General features: G+C 39.6%; 1 protein-coding gene across 9 annotated transcripts in view; it reads left to right on the top strand.

Moving 5' to 3' along the window:
• Positions 1 to 14,501, top strand: part of mcf2la (mcf.2 cell line derived transforming sequence-like a) — a 98,829-nt gene that overhangs the window by 28,433 nt on the left and 55,895 nt on the right. For 8 of the 9 annotated variants that reach the window (XM_058380485.1, XM_058380493.1, XM_058380488.1 and 5 more), the window contains exon 2: positions 11,286 to 11,369. In XM_058380485.1, the coding sequence (XP_058236468.1) occupies positions 11,286 to 11,369 (84 nt within the window). Of the gene's footprint in view, positions 1 to 1,720; positions 2,145 to 11,285; positions 11,370 to 14,501 lie in introns of those variants that run through there. The other variant, XM_058380487.1, reaches the window with a different exon arrangement.

Genomic DNA, 14,501 nt, shown 5'->3' with positions numbered 1-14,501 from the left:
GTCGTCTCTGGAAGATGATCCCGAGTGTTTATGGGAGAGGATTACAGCTGGAGATTCAGAGGCATGAAGTTTATACGCCTTTTTCTCTCCCAGGGTTATGAGTATCAAAGGTTTTAAAGCATTTTTATTCATTATAGCAGAGGCTGAGTATCCAGCCTCCAGCCACAAACAGGTGGTTCTGAGTGTGTGTGTGTGTGTGTCTTTCCCAGGCTTTATGAATACACTGCTGCTTGGCCATTCATGTTGGTTGTGGGGAACACTCGGGTTTTCCCCTACAGCTATAAGGACGCCTCTGTTTAAAAAGCCTCTTTTTATGATCGTGTGTGTGTGTAAGTGTGCAAGAGAAAGAGAGAGAGAGTAAAAAAAGGGCACAAGTGTGTGTGTGTGTGTAAGAAAGAAAGAGAGAGGGAGAGAGAGTAAGAAAGGGCACAAGATTGTGTGTGTGTGTGTAAAAGAGAGAGATGGAGAAAGGGCACAAGAGTGAGTGTGTGTATGTATGTATGTGTGTTTGGGGATGACCCCTTCTTGTTCCAACATGACTGCACACCAATGCACAAAGCTAGATCCATAAAGACATGGATGAGTGAGTTTGGTGTGGAGTCCTGACCTCAACCTGATAGAACACCTTTGGGATGAATTAGAGCAGAGACTGTGAGTCAGACCTTCTCATCCAGCATCAGTGCCTGACCTCACTTCTAGAGGAATGGTCAAAAATTCCCATAAACACACTCCTAAACCTTGTGGAAAGCCTTCCCAGAAGAGTTGAAGCCGTTATAGCTGCAAAGAGCAACTCCATATTACATTCATGTGCATGTAAATAGTGTAGCTGCTTGGTGTTACACTTAGTTTGTGTTACTATATATTGAGATAAATCAAGTTTTGGATAAGATGTGCAGTAAATAAGCTGTCATTATACACGAAAAGCTTGTTTGCTTGATGGGGAGAAAATGACTAGGGTTACTATTATAACTAATATCACTATTGTTGGCTAATTTATTGTAGCAAATTTATTACTGAAACTTAATTGATTATTTATAATCGAGTTGACAGTGTTTTAGTTTCTAACATTTTTTTGTGCTTTATTCGATTATTTTTTTTAAGAATAGATAAACAAAAAAAGAAAATAAATAGAAACTGTAACAAATAAAAACTAGTTATTAATCTATTATTTTAAATTAATAGAATATTTTAAATAAATATTTATTTATATATATAAAACAGATATATGTAAAATATGATGATATTAAAGATTTATGAAGTGTTAATATAAACATAGCTGTCTTTATTTATTTAATAAAAACTAATATCTTATATAATATTCTTAAGTATGTTAAGTTAAAAATGGAAAAACTGAAAAAAAAAAAAAAAAAGATTTGTGAGTTGCTTAGCAACCTACATGTATCCTAAAATAATAGCTGTTAACCAACATTTAGAAATATCATCATCCATCCCTGATGCTCTGGTGCTGAGTGACAGCAGAGCCTCTATCCTGTAGAGGGCGTATTTGTCCCGCCCCCTTCAAACCTGCACTGTGTGTTCATTGGCTGCTTATTATTAACCCGTTCTGGAGGGAGGAGAGAGACATGACATGCAGCAGGATTCAGCCTCTTGCCCCTCCTCTTCTCTCTCTCTGTGTCTCTCTGTCCCTCCTTCAGTCTTCGAAATCTATCCATGTGACAATTACTGTGTGTGTGTGTGTGTGTGTGTGAGAGAGAGAAGGTTAATATTCATTAAGAGCTTAGCACAGACACACACTGTGTTTGGCTGCTCTCACAGCCACCTTCAGGCATTCTTCCCTCTACCTGTGTGTGTGTGTGTGTGTGTGTGTGCGCGCAGGAGGTGTAACCTGAAGCCGGCATAGTTGGTCCAGCCACATGTGTGCCTCCTATGTGTGTGTGTGTGTGTGAGAGAGTGTGAGTGAGACATGGGGTTGAGTGAAGCTCGCAGACGGATCGTCTGTCTTCACTGGTGTATGCTTGTGTATGTCGTGTATGCCGGCCGACCGGAGATCCACACAGAGAGAGCCACCTGAGTAGGGAGTGAGGAGTAGGGAGTGGGCACGGCAGGCAGGATGGCGCTGAACCGGGTGTCCCTGCTCTGCCAGGACATCACACGCCTGTGGCTCCAGCTCAAAGTGACCACAGGTAGGAGACGAGGACTACCACAGGGTTCATTTTTATAATACACTGTGTGTTTATTGGTACAGATTTCAATCAAGCTGCATTACTAACTCTTACTATATACTAGTGTATTACTGTAATGTGTTAGTGAGACATGGAGGGTCAATCAGGCTAATGGACACAGTGGAAAGGTGTCATGTCTCTTTCAGGGTTAAAAAGGCAGTGAATATGGAGACAGTTGGAGATTATGTTCATTTTCTTGAATCGTCACTATTACAGTATTATTCCACTGTTGTTATTATTATTAAGTACTTTCTGTTGTCATTGTTGACCATTGGTGGTCAGACAGAATGGTTTCCTGTCCTGTTAGAGGTTAAAGGTCAGCGTGAATTCAGGAGATCATAACTTCTTGTCATTTTAAACGTTTATTATAACATTTATGAATCAGTATTTGTTTGAATTTTCCGGCTTTATCTTCAGTATTATGACTTCACATGCAGTATTATGACACATTTGTTTGCCGTGTGTGGGAATTTGCATTGCATCACTTCTTCTGAGTCTTGTTTTTTGTTTAGTTTTTTTATTTCTGACCCCTTTGAATAACTTTATTTTTAGTTCAGTGTTTTTTAAAACGAATTATGATGCAGTTGGATTGTAGTCTGTTATAGTCAGAGACGTGAGAGAACTTCTTGTTCCTTCGAAGGTTAAAGTTAGGTGTGTGTAGGGGGTTATATAACCTGTTCGTAATATTTATTTGACTTGTATCCGTGTTGTGTTTCTTTGCTCAGTGTGAAATATCCCAATAAAGTCAGGTTTCACTCCAATATTATTTAATAATAATAATATAAAACCTGTACTAGAGGAACTGCTCATTTCGTGTTGTTGAGTAATAATACTCAGTGGAGGTTGCAGTGGCCTTGACATCGTCCTCGGCGTTTATCACGCTCTACGGCTTTCCAAACTTCTGTTTACACACTCTTGCTGTTTACTTTCAAATTTACTCTTTGCTCTAACATCAACACCCTCCACCCTCCGCCTCTCCCTCCCTCTCTCTCTCTCTCTCTCTCTTTCTCTCTCTCTCATTCGTTATTAGCATGCGTTAGCTCCTCTTTCTCCTCTGACCATGTGTTCAGTCCAGCGTTGGCATCGAATTCGGGTTTAAATTCCGACAGCCACTTTGTGTTGGCATCTTCAAGCCTTACGCTTCAGAGCCAAGCTGTCAGTCTTCCCCGACGTTGCCATGGCTATGGCCTTGGCTCTGCCCAAGCAGCATGAGGTCACCATGGTTGCAGAATGACCCAGTTCCGGCAAAGAGAGGCCCATCTGATGGAATTTGCATGATTTAGCTTAGCAGTGGATGTTCTTAACCGTCTGCGGGTCTTTTAGAGTTTAATTGTATTGAAACTGAACTGAACAGGGATCGGTGCAGAGGTCAGGGCTCGTCCTGGGAATATGCTAAAATCCCATTCAAATTCGATTGCGTTCACATTTCATGAAAGATTTTATAGTGGGATTTACGATCGATCCGTTTTCTCAGGAATTTTCCGGCACATCTGAGGAAAATGTCAACATTTCCTACTGTTTTGTCTTGTTTTCACTCTCGCTGTCTTTCTGTGATCCATAATATGACCAGCTAACCAAATCATAAGCCCCAGATATTCGCTATCTTATGATCAGCGCTCAGATTTCCCAGTTGCCTAGCAACATTGTTCTCACTTTAATCAACAGATGTATCACATCACAGTGTATTTGCTGTTCATATCATGACTCCAGAAAATATTCCGCTTCTTTATCAGACTGAGTGCAACTTTTCTCTATGATCGGATGCATGTGACGTGTGAAAAGAAACCGTCTTCATGTCATTGTGACAAACTGATTAGCATTCGGCAAGTGTGTGTAGTGATGCAGCCAAGCATAGCGAGCCACTGCTGGAGTGTGAAGATGTACCGCAACACAGACACACTCCTGCTTTATATGAATATATTCATATATTCAGTGTAAATTATTAAGACGTGCAAGGAAGCAAGGCTGACTTATATATACACTATATTGCCAAATGTTTTTTAACACCCCTCCAAATCTTTGATTTCAGGTGTTGTTTTTCAGGGGTTGGACTCGGTCCCTTAGTTCCAATGAAAGGAACTCTTAATGCTTCAACATACCAAGACATTTTGGACAATTTTATGCTCCCAACTTTGTGGGAACAGTTTAGTGGGAACATAAAGACATGGATGAGTGAGTTTGGTGTGGAGGAACTTGACTGGCCTGCACAGAATCCTGACCTCAGCGTGATAGAACACCTTTGGCATGAATTAGAGTGGAGACTGCGATCCAGGCCTAAACTGGGACCTTTACATGCACATGAATGTAATATGGAGTTGTCCTGCCCTTTGCAGCTATAACAGCTTCAACTCTTCTGAGAAGGCTTTCCACAAGGTTATGGGTGTGTTTATAGGAATTTTTGACCATTCCTTTAGAAGCGCATTTGTGAGGTCAGGCACTGATGTTGGACGTTAAGGTCTGACTCACAGTCTCCGCTCTAATTCATCCCAAAGGTGTTCTGTCAGGTTGAGGTCAGGACTCTGTGCAGACCAGTCAATTTCTTCCACACCAAACTCACTCATCCATGCTTTGTGCACTGGTGTACAGTCATGTTGGAACAGGAAGGGGTCATCCCCAAACTGTTCCCACAAAGTTCTTGTTATGTCTTGGTATGCTGAAGCATTAAGAGTTCCTTTCACTGGAACTAAGGGGCCAAGTCCAACCCCTGAAAAACAACACCTGAATTCAACAATTTGGAAGGGTGTCCCAAAACCTTTGGCAATATAGTGTAGTTCCAACATAGTCACAAAAACCTGGCATTTCACTGTGCTTTCATGGCTGAGATTTTGATCGTTTGGGGATTTTCAGTGAGTGTAATCATACTAGTCAAATATTTAGCGTGTATAATTAAATTTTGGTCATTACATATAGATACATAGAGCTCTTCTTCATTCCTGAACTTCATCCCATTCACACAACTTCTTTTTTTTTTTTTTAATGGAAATGATTTGTTAGACTCAAGGACATAATCAGTCACATACGCAGACTTGTTTTTGAGTTAGGATTAAACTCCTATAATTCAAGTGAGCAGTCAGAGTCAATAAGAAATATAATAACACAACCATAACCAAATTGTGTTAAAGGGGAAACGCCGTATTTGGATGAAATGCCACATTCCAAACCGAGAAATCACATTGTCTTTCAGATTCTTTCAGAATAAGAGAATCAAAGCGGCACATTTAGAACAGATATCTGCCTTGTTGGATTTACGTCTATGTGCTCCGGCGGTGTAGCCCATGCAAATCACCTCTCGGTCACGTCACACACCCATCTCTGTCCACTGTTTTTGAATTTGACCTATCAAAGCCTTCTCTCTACTTAATCCGTGTGAGATCGCGTATGATGTGTCATTTAGTGTAAAAGAGTCTGACGACATCCTCGCTAGTCACAATGCCGTAGCTGACGTTTTTAAACAGTGTGTGACATTAAATTGGAGACTACTTGCGTAAAACAGAAAATCGAATCTTATTATAAGTAATTGTACGATTATATTGTTAAGGAACCAGCAAGGGGGCGTAGATGAAGGATGTGGACAATTTAAGGAATTGTTTAGGCCTATTTGTTACTATTCCAGCCTTCTCACTTCTGTGTGTTTGTATGTACATGCCCATCATTTATCATCGAATTCTGGCTTCTGATTGGTCAGAAAGTGTCCATTCATTTTCTAGAATGCATTAGAACAGGCAAGGGTTTCAGAAAATGACCGATTGGTGCATTCTTATTGATTATTGATTTCTAAACAACATATACAAAGACTTGTATAGCAAACATTCTGCATCAATTGATCTGATTGGCGATATTAACAGTTAGTCTAAAGTACCACTGACTGAGCTGTAACTTTTACATTTTTCGACACAGGACTGAGGGATTAGTGGTTTCTCGTTAACATAAAAAAAGGAGAAAAGAGGAAGAAAGAGAGACAGGCATTTCTAGCTGCTGTAACATGTTCTCAAGATGATGACTCCATTCAATGTAACTGTAAAGGGATAAAAATTACATAGCGTCCTTCTTTAATATATAAAACAAATCTGAATCAGTTGCTCTGGTATAAGAGGAAGAAAACACTTAAGGGATTAATATTATAGGAAACAAGTCTGACTTCACTTCACAGCACCACCCCTTCCCCTCAGATTGTTGATTATTTTCCAATAACAGCATGTCCTGACGTGTTTTGCCTCCTTTCTTCATACCAGATATTTCTGTGTGAGGATGAAAACTGTTCTTGGACGGTGATGGGATGTGATGTTTCATGTCATTTTTCATGTTAAAACATAGTTTATTGTATAGATTTTCCTGTTAAGATATGTGGAGCAAAAAAAAAAAATTCAGAAAGAGTTACACATCACTAAATTAACATTAATACACATGCTACAGCACTAGTTTTGCATGCAGTTTTAGCAAATACATTATGTGAAAGCAGGCCACAGACCCGATGCTCTTTAAATAAATGGATTCTGAGTCAGTGATGTAGTCCAGCTTCTGTGTTTCCCAACACGCTCGTATGACCGCCGGTCATTTCGCTTTGCTAACAGTTGCACAGGCTGATCTTCACTCAGGCCACATATGCCAGTGCCAGCTGTTACTACAACACATGTGTGTATGTGCATTCCAGACCTGCACATGCTTCAGTACACATTCACACCATACACTCTAAGCTGAACTCTGCTGGCTGCTGAGGGATCAGTTTTAGACATATTTAAGAAAGGCGCGTGTGTGTGTGTGCGTATGTATATAAGTGCATTAATATGAGTGTGTATATGTGTGTGTGTGTATATGGGTGTATTTGTGTCTGCGTGTATGTGTGTGCATATATATATATATATATATGTGTGTGTGTATGAATGTTAATAGGTGCGTGTGTGTGTGTGTATATGAATGGTTATAGGTTTGTGTGTGTGTGGTGTTTATGTATAAATGTGTGTGTGTCGTGTTTATGTATATATGTGTTTGTATGTGTTTGTATGGTTATAGGTACGTGTGTGTGTGGTGTTTATTTATATGTGTGTGTGTATGTGTTTGTATGATTATATGTGCAGGTATGTGTGTGTGTGTTTATATGTATATGTGTGTGTATTTCACAAGCCACAAATCTGTTTGTGTGTGAGATAAGTGTATATTATATATTTAATGCACACTCATGATCACAGAGGACTTACTGGTCTGTAAATAGCTCACCTGCCCATTCAGTCCGAACACACACACACACCTATAATTGCCTGCCTTTACAGTCCAGACAAGTTATGACACGACCATCCGGAGAGCACTTTAACGACACGAGAATATTTGTTAAAACCTGGACTGCTTGTGAGGACATGATCCAAAACAAGACTGTCGGCAGTGTTCCAAACGCTCAACCTCTTCCATCCTGTAATTTCTCTTTGCCTTGCTGTGTAATTTTGACTGATGCTGTTCTGAGTAATACGTGCTTCTATAGCCGATACAAACCTGTAAATAAAGCACACAGCGGACCTGTTAGCAGATAGAGCAGAAAGAGGGAAAGATGCTAGGGTTCTCTGTCAGGAAGCACAGAAGAGGTGAGAGCATTTATATTTAATGGAAATGTATAGGACTTTTTGCACGGAAAGGCAATAAAATAAACCATTGAGTAACTTTGGTAGCCCAGAGATTCATGACTAAGGTACATTTCAAGATGAAGGATTACTATGTCTACACAATGCATTTAAAAAGTGGAAAAGATTGCTTACTCGGCTAAATAACATTTACCAGCATACTTTCTTCATCCGCCTCCTGCTTTAAACTCTGAACTTCCTTCTGTAGCTAGATCTCTCCTCAGTTTACAGTTCTGTAGCCCTTGGCTACGACTAACACTACAAACGGCCACGCTAAAAGAAGACGTAAGCCAAAAATAATACGCTCTTGTCATGGTTTCATTTCACTGATGCAATACAAAGCGAGATGCTAACAGACTTAAGACCTACCAGTTGACTACAAAGCGTTTTATACGACTACAGTAAAGGATATTTAAGTAAGTAAGTTGGCTATATCGGGATTAGTTATCATGCTCAGATTGGAATATGGATACACAGTGTAATAGAGTACATGCTAATTATACTGTGTGTAATAAATTGATTATAATGTGATGTTCACACCAGTGCTGTAGAAATACTTTGTACTGATTGGTCAGAAAGCTGATCATGCTTTCAGACCATGCTCTTGGTCAGGTAATTGTTGATAAGGAGAAGTTTATTTAATGTTTTTTCTTGGAAGGAGTCTCCAGTTTCAGTGCTTCAGAAACTTTTAGGTCCAACTTTTTACTTGTTTTTTTATTTTTAGTTTTTAATATTGAAAGGCTTTTTAAGCTCATTTTGGCTACCGTGGTTGTCTTTTTTTTTTTCTTCAGTTATGTCATAAATGGCACAAAAGAAAGGGGTGGTGGTAGCCAGTCCATCCATCCATTGTCTATACCCACTTTATTCCTGATTAGGGTCATGGGGATCTGCTGGAGCCTATCCCAACACACATTGGGCAAAGGGCAGGGGTACACCCTGGACAGGTCACCAGTCCATCACAGGGCCACACATATAGACAGACAACCACACACACTCACACCTAAATTCCTATAGGCAATTTAGAATTATCAGTCAACCTAATGTATATGTTTTTAGACTGTGGGAGGAAACCGGAGTACCCAGAGGAAACCCACGCAGGCAACATGCAAACTCCACACAGAAAGGCCCTTGCCTGTTCGAACCCAGGACCTGCTTGCTGTGAGGCAACAGTGCTAACCACTAAGCCACCGTGCTTCCAGTCAGTCAATCAAATTTTGTAAATGTCCAGGTGAACAATCCCTGGCTTAGCTTCAGCACTTTATATTCTTATATCATAAAAATATAAGAGCATTTCTAACCGCTAGAATCAATCCCAAATGTCTATTCGTCTATAATAGTACCACAAATGTCCTCATTCATTCAGCAAAAGAAACATTTCTTGTGATATATTTCAAATATCTTGTGAGAATTATTAAAGCTCTAATCCATAGAAAATTTTATATTATATTAGCTGCTGAATCAGTCTTCTGTTCACGTCACATAGCTCTAGCAACAGCTAGAAAAAGTCTCAAGGATGTCTTCATGTGACACAAACAACAGAAATGTTGCTTTTTCAGCACTGAGCTACACACATAAGAGATGTTTTATTTACATCTCTAAGCTGAGGAAGTTACCTCAGGGATACCAAACATGTTTTGGTAGCTTAAACAAAATGCTCTTTCTGAAGTGGACAGTTAAGCTTAACAAACAAACACTAGCTTTTTGTTCGATAACCTCGCCTGTCAGGCCGAGCAATTATATATGTGCTGTAATAGTTCCTGTTGAAACCTCTATGGCTGAGCTCTGGCTTTGTTAGCTCAAACAAATCATCTTTCTGAGGTGGATTATTAGCATTAGGACACATGCTAGTTTTCCTTTCTGTTACCTCAGCTTTTGTTTTTGTTTTTTTGCTCTAGTATTTCCTTTTATGACTAAGGTGTGGCATTTACATTTTAAGAGGACAAAGTGTTTCGATGTTTTGTCTCTAATCGGGGATTGCAATGTTTCCGTGAGAGATTACTGAAGCTAAATGTCACATTCACAGTATAGTATCCGCCGGACTTTCGTTCTTCTGCCTGTAAACACAGTTAATAGCAGGTTAGCTTGCGACTGCTTTGACCTCAGGGGCTTCAGAGTTGTCTGACTAAAAGCAGGCCGATAATCAAAGGGCAACTAGCCGCTACGTTTTGCAGCGGTGTGATTAGCCACATAGGATTTAGTCACATGAGCTTTGAAGCTAGGCTACAACCAAAGAAGCTCATAAATCCTACGTTCAGACACACAAAGCATGTTTTAGCTCAGGGAGCCTCAGAGAAGGAATAATCACATTTAAAGATGATGTTCAACCCCCAACTTGCTTTCTTTCCAGAGCGCTTTTCTTCTAATCTGTCTCCACCACAGTTACAGTGTTATTAGATATTAAAGGCAGCTACACGAGGGACGAGTTTGGAATTTATATTTCTTTCTCAGAATAAGAGGAGTGTGTGTATTAAAATATTAGAAAAAGAACACAGAATACAGCATGTTATCAATGCTAAGCTTAACAAAATACAGGATCCTTCTATATCTATAGCACGCTTCGTGTTCATTATAACATCAGGTTTGCAAAAGCATTATTTTTTCCAGGTTTCTATTTTTTTAATGAATTAATGTTAAACACTTGAATGAATGAATGAATAAATAAATATTATTTTATTATTCTTAAATATGTAACTTTAAAGTTAATTTTATTAAAGTAATTAAAAAATATATTTATTTATTTATTTATTATTTTCCCCATTTGCTGCTTTATATGAGCCACTCTTACCCCTAAACCCTCTCTTTGAGTGCTTCAACCAAAATTTTTAAAGCAGCATGTTTGTGAATGTAGAATTATCTGCCTATTTCGATATCGTGTACCAGGTAGTGTCTTGTCTGTGATGTTATTCTGTATCTGCTGAAAGTGTTTGCTGTCCTTAATGCAGTAAAACCGGTAAACACACACCTACACAGCCATACTGCAGTCTACAGTGCACTCTGTGAAGCTGCTTATACAGTAATCCATTTCATTCCCCATACAGCTAAACCCTACTGTTTCCCTCCTCTTTCTCTCTCTCTCTCTCTCTCTCTCTCCAGCTTTAAGACTTTCAAATTTCTTCCTCTATTTTCTTCGCATTCTCAGACTTATTCCATATCTTGTGCCTTCCTCTGCACCGTATGTCACTCTCCCCTGTTCAGCTCTGTCTTTCATTAGCATAAATGCAGTGAATAAAATAAATGTTAGGTGGCTTCACGCTTTCAGGTTTTGAGTGATCAGAAATGGGAGGAACTGCAGGCTTAAACTGAATTATTCTCTCATTGTGTGTCACTTTGCTCTCTTTCTATTTTTGTACCAAACATGAATAAGCCTCGTGGATGACTGTTAATAGAGTCACATTGTCTGTGCTAAACTTCTCTCTTTCTCTCTCTCTCTCTCTCTCTCTCTCTTTTTCTCTGTCTGTCTCTCTCTCTCTCTCGTTTTGTCTCTTCTCTCCAGATGAGATCATGCAGCAGGAGACGAGTCTACTGTGTGCAGCGGACATCAGTCCAGACCTCAGGAAAGGCTTCGCCTTCCTGTCAGGTGAGATGAAGCCCCCAGCTGCTCGTGATCACTTTGCAAACACTTTTACAGTATAACTGCCTCTCTCATAATGCTTAAGACTAAGAGGAAGTAATCCTGGATCAGTGGAGGAAAAAAAAAAGGAAGCAGTCTGATCTGCCTACACTGATCATCTTATCTTCCTCAGACTTCATGCATGATCAGTTCATACACAGCTCACTGCAATATATGCTCCATGAGCCCTTAGAAAGGAAACCCGAGCTCTTAACAGCTCCTGCTTATGACTAAGCGGCCGTACAGTAGTGTATTTATAGAGCTGACTGCTATTGAGTAGCGCAAATTCAGTTCGCTGTGTGTCATGTCATGGGGCTTAAAAGGCCAGAGTCAGCGTTATTTATTTATAAAAGTGCACACTGATGGACATCGTGCAGGGTTTATTCGATGTTAGAAAACGTTTTCATCACTGTGTGGAAGTTTACAAATGTGTTTCTGTGCAGCGATAAAATGAAAGTGTACACCAGAGTGAACAATATTAATACTGAGTCCAAACTCTGACCAATGAAACAGCAAGGGACTGACCTGTGAGTCAGAAAGGAGACAGCAGAGAAATATGTTCTCTGAAGAAAAAGAAAACTCTGACCAGTTAGAACAGGCTTATAATCATATTTTTTCCGTATTTTTTGTGAATTGTTTTTAAACTAGCCTGCTAGCTTGCATTTTTCATTAGCCATTCAAATATTGGTACTGATTTCTGACAATAAAACAACAGCACATGAATGACCCATAGGATTTTATTTGCTCTTCTTTTCTTTTCTTGAAGGCAGAAATGCACAAAGAAACAAATTTTCCAGTAAATGAGAATCAGTTGAAACTAGGTTTTAGTCGATGTAAGGTTCCGTGTTTTTGTTAGCTTGATCTGGTGATGTGAATGTGCAAGTGGTGAAGGAAATTGTCATGGAATTATCTCCCACGGCCAAAGAAAAGGATACTGCAATAATACTATAAATCAGTGAGCATTTTCTTATTCGCTCAGGCTTCTTTTCACACAGGAACCTTTAATATGTTAAAGGTACAGCAATACAACGTCTGTAAAGGTTTATAACCTGATGAGCTTTAATGCTGTTTTGTGAAAACATTTGCTGCCAAAACAGCCCTGACCTATCAAGGCATTGACTCCACTAGATCCCTGAAGGTGTTGCTGTGGTATCTGGCACCAAGTTGTTAGCAGCAGATCCTTTAAATCCTGTAAGTCGCGAGGTGGGGCCTCCATGGATCAGGCTTGTTTGTCCAGGACATCTTACAGACGCTGGATTGGATGGAGATCTGGGGAAATTAAAAGGCCATGTCAACACCTCAAATTCTTTGTTGTGCTTATCAAGCCATTTATTAAATGATACGTACAGGACTTAAAGAACTTACTATACTTTTGATAGATACTGACCACTGCAGACCGGGAACACCCCACAAGAGCTGCAGTTTTGGAGATGCTCTGATCCAGTGGTCTAGCCATCACAATTTGGCCCTTCGTCAAACTCGCTCAAATCCTTACGCTTGTCCATTTTTCCTGCTTCTAACACATCAACTTTGAGGCCAAAATGTTCGCTTGCTGCCTAATATATCCCACCCACTAACAGGTGCCATGATGAGGAGATCATCAGTCTTATTCACTTCACCTCTCAGTGCTCATAATGTTATGCCTGATCGGTGTATAAAATTATAGATATCTTTTATAAATGTACGCTGCATCAAAAACCAGAATCTCGTTATATGTGTACCTCATCTCCTTGTTTAAGTCTTTCCATAAACTAGGTTTTGAGCATCGTAGCACAACAAGCACTTCAGATGGATTATGATGGCAAGACTGGATTGAATAAGAATCCAGATTCTTGTTTTTGTTTTTGCAATGTCTGTTAAATTACAGCTTCCTGTGAAAACAGCGGAAAAGCAACAAACTCTTTAACAATAGCTAGAAGTTTTGTGAGTATGTAGAAGATACAAAAACAAACAATAATGCTTTTTAGGAATCCAAGACCAAGTGAATGAAGAGGAAACAAGGCAGTTGTAGATGTAGATATTATACATAAAGCTACACTACCAGTCAAAAGTTTGGACACACCTTCTAATTCCATGGTCTTTCCTGATGTTTATTTCTTTCTACATCATAAAACAATGCTGAAGGCGGCCGAAATACACAATAATGTCCTTTGAACAGTTGATATTGAGACATGTCTGCTACTGATGCTCTGTAAAGCCTTCATAACGCCTCTAATCTGAGGTGCTGTTAATTGGTGATTTCTGAGGCTGGTAACTCTAAATGAACTTCTCCTCTGCAGCAGAGGTCAGTTTTGGTCTTGCTTTACTGGGATGGTCTTCATGTGAGCCAGTTTCATCATGGTGCTTGATGGGTTTTGCAAATGCACTTGACAATACTGTTCTTGCAAGAACTATTCCAGAACACCTGACCTTCGTGTCTTAAAATAACAACTGACTGTTTTTTGTTGTCGTTACATATGGATTACTTAAGTCCATGTGTGTCATAGTTTTGAAATCTCCAGCATTGTTCTAGAATGTAGAAAATAAATCCCTAAACAAAAAACACTGAATTAGAAGGTGTGTCCAAACTTTTGACTGGTAGTGTACATCTTTAGACCAATGCAGACACAGGAATGCTCTTTCCACCAATAAGGAGACAGAATACCTTTTTTTTTTCTGCCCCTAGTTGCCCTCTGGTTCAAAGCCCAGGAAGCAACTGAATGACCTTAGCAGAAGAGTCACAGTTCACTACCACATACTACCACAAGCTACTGAGTCTTAGCTGGATACCTACAAGTGTCCCAGTTAGGACCTGGTTCAGGTTCAGCCATCTTGAATTATTCAGGGTTTCCATGACACCATACACAGCAAGGCTGGAAAGACTACGAGAGTGGAAGTATGGAGACTCAGAAACAACATCCAGATACTGTGTATGTTTGGATCTTGGAATGCAGGGTTTCTATATTTTCAGCTGCGGTCTGTTCCTGCATTTAAGATAAATCATCAGTGCTCTCTCTCTCTTAATGATGTGTCTCTATTTAGCTGCTATGAATAACTGTAGCCACGATGCAGCCTGCGCTCTGTTTCTAATTGTTTTAAAGGCTGGGTTTTACTTTTTTG

Source organism: Hemibagrus wyckioides, linkage group LG26 (genome assembly GCF_019097595.1).
Source record: "Hemibagrus wyckioides isolate EC202008001 linkage group LG26, SWU_Hwy_1.0, whole genome shotgun sequence".
In the NCBI taxonomy this organism is placed as follows: domain Eukaryota; kingdom Metazoa; phylum Chordata; class Actinopteri; order Siluriformes; family Bagridae; genus Hemibagrus; species Hemibagrus wyckioides.
The sequence above is the reverse complement of the archived record's forward strand: the minus strand, read 5'-3'. Positions and strand labels throughout refer to the sequence as shown.